This window comes from Oryctolagus cuniculus, chromosome 8 (genome assembly GCF_051225735.1).
Source record: "Oryctolagus cuniculus isolate XC-2025 breed Fujian yellow rabbit chromosome 8, ASM5122573v1, whole genome shotgun sequence".
Classification (NCBI taxonomy): Eukaryota; Metazoa; Chordata; class Mammalia; order Lagomorpha; family Leporidae; genus Oryctolagus; species Oryctolagus cuniculus.
This window is the reverse complement of record NC_142874.1, coordinates 142,422,335-142,431,175: the sequence shown is the minus strand read 5'-3', so window position 1 is coordinate 142,431,175 and position 8,841 is coordinate 142,422,335. Positions and strand designations below refer to the sequence as shown.

General features: G+C 45.2%; 1 protein-coding gene across 1 annotated transcript; it reads right to left on the bottom strand.

Moving 5' to 3' along the window:
* Positions 1-554: 554 nt before the first annotated feature.
* Positions 555-2,831, bottom strand: LOC100009134 (defensin NP-3a). Its single transcript, NM_001082298.1, is given in 3 exon segments — positions 555-772; positions 1,349-1,530; positions 2,763-2,831. Coding segments are annotated over 2 exon segments (282 nt in total). The 5' UTR covers positions 1,518-1,530; positions 2,763-2,831; the 3' UTR covers positions 555-659.
* Between the last annotated feature and the right edge of the window lie 6,010 nt (positions 2,832-8,841).

The following is an 8,841-nucleotide window of genomic DNA, read 5'->3' as shown; positions in this document are numbered from 1 at the left end:
TGCAGGCACTGTAGCATAGTAGGTTATGCCTCTGCCTGCAATGCCAGCATCCCATATAGGCCTGGATGAGATTCCCAGCTGCTCCTTTCTGCTGATGGCATGGGAAAGCAGCAGAAGATGGCCCATGTGTTTGGCCCTTGCACTCATGTGGGAGACCCAGAGGAAGCTTCTGGCTCCTGGCTTCAGAATGGCCCAGCTCTGGCCATTGCAGCCATTCAGGAAGTGAACCAGCAGATGGAAGACCTGTCTTTTCTCTGAATCCCCCCCCCCCACCATCTGTAACTCTATTTATCAAACAAATAAATAAATAAATGTTAAGAAAAAGAAAGTGGATCTCATCTCAGTGAGGAAAGGGACTGTAGAAGATGGTTGGTAGATCAGACCTGTGACTGGAGCTTTCATATCACTTTTGCATGAAGCCTGAGTCCAAGTCAGATGTGTGGAATTTGGAGCCAGACTTTTGTTTAAAAGAATTTAAGATTCTGGGTCCTGCATTTCAAATAGATCAGACTAGAATACATGCGAGCAGCATAGGAGCACATGCAGAGCATTCTCTTCAAGAATTTTATTTGGGGTAGGAAAGCAAAGGACATAGCAGAGGAGTGGAAACAGTTTCCCTTGAATTGTAAAAGCAAATAAGGAATCCGTTTTTCTGTTCTTCATCTTCTGCTGCAACAGCGTACATAGCGGGCTCCATTGACTCTGCAGTACCCCGAAAAGCGTTCAGAATTCGGGCAAAAGCGTCTTCTGCAAGCACAGATGCCCTTTGTATCTGAGGACACAAGGAAAATGTCAGGCACTGAGTCACAGGTGGGTGCCAAAAGGCGTGCTGGAGAAGTTGCATGTAGACTGAGTGGGATCATCAAGTTGGCTCCAGTATAGCCAGCAGCATGGGCAACTCCCAACAGTAGGAATAAACATACAAGCAAGTGCTGGACACGTGGAGCCTGAGACCAGTTCTCACTGTGTTCACTTCTATGTGCTCTGACCCCATTACACACAGACATGAAGACAACCTTACTTCTGATTTCAGTTTCTAAACCTCTTATTGTTAGAGTTCAATATTCACCTTATAATTAATTGTACTTATTTAGATAAGACCAACTAGTCCGTGTGCCTCTCCATGTCATAAAACCTGAGAATAGCACACACAAATCTGATTCAAAAGTCTTTTTAAAAGATACCCTCAGATTCATTTGGCTTTCAGTATTCAATTTACAGATTTGAATATCACCAGCCAGGAAGGTTAAATAAAAATCATCTCGGTTACTCTCCCAGGCAATTCCAGAGTCCATGTGCTGTTCATTCCCTGGAGTCTCTACCAGCTCAGCTGTGTTGCATCTCTCACCTGGAACTTGAAGAGCAGAGCTTTCCTCCCCTGTAAGGTGGATGACGAGGTCCTGGTCCGACCCTGGCTGCTGTTGGTCTAGAACCTCATCGACATTTACTGAGAAGAGCTCAGCCTGGGCCTGCAGGGCCGCCAGGAGAATGGCAGCAAGGAGGATGAGGGTCCTCATGGCCGGGAGGCACCTGCAGGATGGGAGAGCAGGACAGTGTGAGCAGTGAGGCATCAGTCTGTATTTGTGGGTCTGTTAGAGGAGGCTCAGATACAACCCTGCTGCTGGAAGGGAAGGTGTACCTTGATAGGGAGGGAGAGAGCTGCCATTGCCCTCAAATCCTCATGATGCTTCTCTGTTCTGGCAGCCCCAATGTAATACAAGTCTGTGTGTTTACTGACTCTTCTGGGCTGGGGCTCAAAATTTTTGTGCCGACTCTGCTAAATTTTCCTATTTCAAGCTCATTGGAGCATATGCCTTTAATATTCAAGATGGAGAAGAAGCAGTGCTCTCATTTAATAAGATCAAGTAGCAAATGCCTCTTATTTTTGGAAGATGGGGCCTGCTGCTCTCTAAAGGTCTGAAATCTGTTCCCAGTCCTGGACCCTGTGAGTAGAGAGTTGATCACTGCAGTGCTTAGGTCTTTCTATTGTCTTGAAGGAGGATTTTAAGGTTATGGGGTGGGTAGGTTCCTGCTGCTGATAGTGTGGAAATGAACTCAGTTGGTACTACAGAAATAACTGGTCAAAGGATGGGAGAGTGTTTATTTTTTCCTGTTTTATTGAAGCAGCAGTGACAATTTAAAATTGTGTGTAAAGAAAGTGCCCAATCTGACAATCTGATGTATTTATCCAAAATTGTACCCTCATCTCAAATCATACAGGAAAATTAAACTAAAGTGGATTCAAGCCTTGAAACCATAAAACTACTCAGTGATCAGATAGAGATGAAATTTCTTGATGTGGATCTTCTTGCCTATGGACAGTGGTGTTGCATTGAATTGTGAAGCTTCTACAGAGCAAAGGAAACAATCGGCAGCAGAAGAAGCAAACTAGTAAACAGCAGGGGATATCTGATAAGGGTTAATATCCAAATAATAGCATCACAGCAAAATCTGAATAGCGTAAAATAAATTACCTGATTAGAAAACAATTGGCAAAATAGAAGCACACCTGAAGAAGCCGTTGTTGTCTTCACTGGATGAGTTTAGTAGGATATTTGTGTTTCGAACAAATCATTTCACCTTTCTCTATTAACTCACAGGGCAGCTCTTGTCCCCAGCAGCCACAAGAGCCCTTCAGAAGAGCTGCAGCAGGGAGTACACGCCTGGGTTCCTCCTGGGTAGACTCACCTTTAGGGTCAGATTGCTGCTGAGATTCAATGGTACAACCACCAAGTGAGAGCTGATAGCTTTTCAGTACTTACAGATCCACAGGCTTTGTGGGATGATCAGAGAGAGGCACGCAGCAAGCAGTCCTCTGACCCAGGTCTCCAGGAGCAGCAGCCACCTCACATCTGCTGCACAGGACTTCTATTTAACGAGATGTTTTCTCAAAATTTCTTAAGTTTACTTCCTATTGGGCAATTGAATCAACTCTGGGGCCAGGACCATTCGGCAGTTTTTCAGGAAACTGGGTTAAAACGGGGCTCAGCAGAGGACTTCTTGTCTGTATTGGTCAGCCTTGTGCATGCCTAGGCAGCAATCACTATTTTTTCTTGTGACGCCTAGGCCATTGGCCCAGGCTGAATATTTTGGATCAAGAAAATATCAAAGTCTACTAGAAACCATGGGCTCACCCTTTATAGTATATTTTTTGTTAAGGGAGCAGGGTGAAAACACCAATGCACACTCAGAGAATTTGGAATCCGATTGTCCAACCTCCTGAAGACCTGAGGTCTGCTCATTGTGCAGGGTGAGGAAGTTGGAAAACACTAGGTAGATGGTGCACTAGAGGAGAAATGTGTGACTGTGTGGTGCCCTTTTGCTGGAGTCTAAACTATGGATGTATCAAGTGTGTGTTGTACCCCAGAAGGAATGAATGTTATCTAACTTCAGTAATAGATGGGCTGGCAATAAATGTTGTCTAGTAAGGACCTGTGAGATTGGTGAATGAGACTTAAAATACCCAGCAAATTCCTCAGGAAGACTTCCAGAGTGAGAGCTCTGCAAATCAGTCCAGACTAGACTGACGATTGAACCTATACTGAATGTGACAGGTATGAATACCATGTGCCAGGGATAGCAGGCTTCACATCACATATCTCTCCCTAAATTAACTGAATAGGAAGTCCCTTGGCCACCAGTTCACCTGTTGAAATGTGCTGCTCTTCTCTATCTTCTGCCTCCTCAAGGAGAGGTAAATAATATGGCTTTGGGTGAAAACAGAACGGAACAGGGTAACTTTCAATGTAATGGTACAGATGTGCTATCTAGCCAGTCAATGTGGTCAGGAGGATGCTCACATCATCCAAAGGAACAAAGCAGAGTCTCAGGACCACCATATGTTTTTTGGAAGAAGGGAAGTGTCAGTCTGTGAAGAACTGGGAGCAATTGAATGAAAGAGGAAGTGTTTCCCTTCATCTCAAGACATGTAATGGTGATGACTGTGCCATATCCACAAGTTAGGTGTCACCCAAGGAAAAGTACTGAGTTCCAGTGGTGGGGCAGACTCAGCAACAATAGCATTTGTGGAAATGGGCACAAGTCTCAACCCAAGGATTTAGTAAATTTGGGGGTAACTATGACCCTGGCATCTCCACCTGCCGCCAGCTCAGGTTAGTGGAACATACAAAGCTCAGCCAGAGGTGGAGCAGGGGTGGGAGCCACCAAGAGCAAGGGCTGGGAAGAACAGGGGAGGGAGAGGGGCACCGACCGGTGCCAGGGGTCAGGAGACAGCCTGGCCAATGTCCCTGGGCCAGGTAGGAGCTGAGTCTGTTCTGGGGGCTGGGGCTCCCTGGGAGCAGGCCAGCCGATAGCACCCCCGCGGGAGGACCCCCCAGCCACACCCCACGGGGAGCGCTCACTTCCCACTCTGGGTTAGTCCGTGGGCCTGGGGCAGCAGGAGAGACATAGAAGGCACTTTCTAGGGAGCTGAGGCTGAAGCCAAGAGGCCTGGGTCCTGGGGCAGTGTGTGGTGGGGAAGAGGGAGTGAACAGCTGCGGGAGCCGGGCAGGGGCTGGACTGGGTGACAGTTTTAAGTTTTTGGGATTTTGTAGTTGCATTTGGGACCCTGTGGTTGTGTGTGTGGAGATAAAAAGGAAATGGTCCTGTGTCCACATGGGAAAAGCCCTGTTGGTGTGGTAACCACCAGTGAGGAACAGAAGTTATACTGGGAACAGCCTCTTTGCACAAAGCACGCACTGCAATCCACAGATATTTCTCCACCAGGCAGGAGAGAGGGACGTTATGAGGAAACAAATCCACATTTTTGTGCAACTCATAGGGAAGTCTCACAAACTTGTCCTTGTGGTTTTTCTGCAGTTGGAGTGGAGCTAACTGGCTACCTATAAAGCAAAGTAGCATTCTGCAGAGTCATCTATGAGATATTTAGTGGACTGTGAGCTAAGAGAGGCAACATTGATGGGGGCAGATGTATTGTGCGTGATCCAGGGGATTTCCAAAGCCCATTGCCTTATTAGCAGTAAGAAGATGCTGGCTTCATGGTCACTTTGTGGTCAAAGTGAGATTCTTTATGTTTCTGGTTTTGGTGATGCCACCATTTCTCTTAATTACCTTTTGTGCTGTTTTCTGAGGTGGTGTCATGTATACCAACAACCTTGTGGGTTAAGCTGGTGTCATTGGAGACAGGGCCATCCTGGTGGGAGTCATCTTCCCAGAGGGCCATCTGTGAAGTGAATTGGGTTCTGGGCATTTTAATGGCTGATGAAAGTCTGCAAGGCCCTTTGCTAATGCCTTGCTTGTTTCATAAGCATAGTAGCCCTTGTGGGTCTTCAGTGGGCTTTGTTGAAAGCATGAGGGTGCTCTCTTATAGGCAGGGGTGTATACTTTTTCACATAGTGTAAAATGGAGTCCTGTATGCATCCTTGTGCTGAGGGAACTTGGTTTATTTCTCTATATGTGAGGCTGTTACCCTCAGTTTATTAGGTCTGGGTTTGGCACCACTCAGCCACTCACGGGGATGCCAGAGCAATTGCATTGCCATATACCTGCCATTAGATGGGATCCACAGTTGTTGAGGCTTGGGCGTGTTTACACTTTGATGTCACTGGACCAATTTCACTTAAAAAAATTGAGTGCCCTAATCAGACTCAATCAGGTGACATGTGGGGCACAGTCTTTTCTTTATTTTCTTTATAAAAAATTTATTTGTTGGGGGCCGGTACTGTGCCGCAGCTGGTTAAGGCCCTGGTCTGCAGGGCTGGCATCCCATATGGGCACCAGTTCAAGTCCCAGCTGCTCCTCTTCTGATCCAGCTCTCTGTTATGGCCTGGGAAAGCAGTATAAGATGGCCCAAGTCCTTGGGCCCCTGCACCTGTATGGGAGACCTGAAAGAAACTCCTGGCTTCAGGTCGGCACAGCTCCAGCCATTGTGGCCAAATGGGGAGTGATCCAGCAGATGGAAGACCTCTCTTTCTCTGTCTCTGTCTCTCTCTGCTTCTCTGTGTAAAATAAAAAAAGAAAAAAAAACTATTTGTTATACATGTTTCATATACTTCATATGTACAAATTTAGGAACATAGTGGGATGTCCTCCCTATCCTCCCCCACCCACACACTCTAACTGCCTCCCCCCGCCCCCGATTCCCACTCTTAACCTGTACCATGATCTATTTTCAGTATATTTAATGATCATAGAGTTAACTGAACTTTAAGTAATGGCGCTCAACAAACAGTATGAAGAAAAAGAAAACAAAACAGAATAAAACTAAACAAAACACTGTTCCTCAATGGAGGAGACAAGGGCTGTAAACAATCATCAAATCTCAAGATGTCTGTTTCAGTCCAATACATTACATTCCAGGTTTTCTATTAGTTGGATCAGGGGAAACAAATGATATCTGTCTTTTTGGAATTTGTTATTTCACTAAGTTATTAATAGTTTCCAGTTGTGACCATCTTGTTGTGAAAGACAGGTTTTCATTTTTTTTACACATGAGTAGTACTCCATGGGGTATATATACACCATAATTTCTTTACCCAGTAAACAGTTGATGGACATCTGGTTTGTTTGATATCTTTGCTGTTGTTTCTTGTGCTGCAATGAACATGGAAGTACAGATGACTCTTTCATATACTGATTTCTTTTGGTTTGGGCGAGTTCCCAGGAGTGGGATGGCTGGATCATATGGTAGGTCTACATTCAGATCTCTGAGGTATTTCCATACTGTCTTCCACAGTGGTTGCACTAGTTTACACTGTGGTGTGCAAAGTGGCTTTGCAACATGTTCCAAGTTTCCAGTCTGGCTCATAGTTCATGACCAGGGCAGTCCTGTTGAATACTTCTCTAGCTTCATATCCAGAAGTAGCTACAGGCCCTGTACCACATATTAGACTTCAAGCAAAGTACACCTTAAGGAGCACTAATATCTTAACAACTTAGCACTTTCTTACCAGTACTCCCATACTGACAGTGATTGTGGGACCAGCTCATGTCCCACACCTTCATTGGTGACTTCTTCCATCTTTGGCATAGGTTAAACTTGCTAATTTTACTTCCATTTGGTCATTCCCAATGCTCTCCATGTCCACCTGTTTGAAGGTTTTTTCTCATCATTTTAGTGATCCAGCTTGTACCCTCCAAGAGGCTCAGAACAATAACCTCTATTACTGGCAGGGAAGGGTTTGTTGGAGACATCACCAACCCCTAAAACCAAAACTTGAGATTCTGCTGAGAGCTGCAAGCGTAGTGCACAGATATGACCTTGTAAAGGCAATCTAGGCCTGTTTGCTGACCCTAGCATGGGATGTCAGCCATCAGTAGACCATGGTTTACTCTCTGTCCAAAATTTGATCATGAAGGGATATTTTACTGTGAGACACTTCTAGCAAGAAGGATAGGCATCGTTATTGGTGAAACAGCTCTGGAAAAGTCTAGTTTAGGGCTAGCTCTAGGCTATGAATGTCCCTTATTGGGGGAGTGGAGATCTTAGCGTTATTGGTTCTTCTTTATGGGACTAATGATTCCCTATTTATTTGAAAATGTGTGGGGCCAGTGCTGTGGCACAGTAAGTTAATCCCCCGCTTGCTGTTCTGGTATCCCATATGGGTGCCAGTTCTATTCCCGGCTGCTCCACTTCCAATCCAGCTCTCTGCTATGGCCTGGGAAAGTAGTGGAAGATGGCCCAAGTCCTTGGGCCCCTGCACTCACATTGGAAGCTCCTGGCTCCTGGCTTCAGATCAGCACAGCTCCAACCACTGCGGCCAGTTGGGAAGTGAACCAGTGGATGGAAGACCTCTCTCTCTCTCTCTCTCTCTCTCTCTCCCTTTCACTGTCTGTAACTCTACCTCTCAAATAACTAAGTAAAATCTTTTTTTTTTAAAAAGAAAATATGTGCATGTGTGTGTGTGTGTGTGTGTGTGTATGGTGACAGAATGGGGAAATTTGCTGACATTTAGACAGACTAGAGGAGGAGGGTTAAGGCTCTATATTACCATTAGTGCTGACATGAGGCAGAAACACCTGTCAGATAGAGGGAGTCACTGTTGTGCCAGAGACCAAAGATAGCCATAGCATATCACATGGCCCACTCAGACACAGTCTCAGCTGTTAAGAGAAGATTTTGAAGTTGTAGCAGCTCAGATGTGACCTGTGACTGAGGACCAAGATACTACCATCTCTTTTGTAGGAGATTAAACCCATTTCAAAGGTCTTCAGGTAGCAGATAACAGCTGTGTTTTGGCTTCATGGTTGACACAAGCAATAACTACCCTGAGCACCTCTTTTAATATCCTGGTACCTCCAGTGTCTTCATCTGAAAACTGAGAACATTGTTCTCAAGTCTCTTAGTGGTTAGTTTTTACATAGTTGTTTGACTTCATGACAACCAGAAAAGTCTTGGAAGCTGGAGGCAGCCATGGATGATATGTGAATGGGTGAGCTGGACATGTTCCAATAGAGCTTTATAGTTGGTGAAATAAACCTGGCCCCCAAATCATAGCTTGTTGACCCATAGGATGATCTTAATCTTTATTTAAGGAGATATTTGGTGACAGAGCAAAGGGCAGAAAGTATGAGTAAGTGAATGAGTAGAAGGAGTGGAAGAAGAGGACAAATGTTCTATACTGTGAAGCAAAGCGAGGGCCCAAGTCCTCTCTAGCAGGCATCCAAATTAAATCTCATTTGCTTTGATGGAAATGAGTATTACTGTCAGCTGTATTTGGTTTCACTATTTCAAAACAGATGGCTTCTTTACATCAAAATGTAATGTCTCTTTGATGCTTCCTTTATCCTTCCATTCTTATCTTTCCATCCCCTGTGCCTGAGGCTCCTTCTTCCAACAGGAAAGATGAGCCTCTCCTGCCACACAGACAAGGATTCTGATAG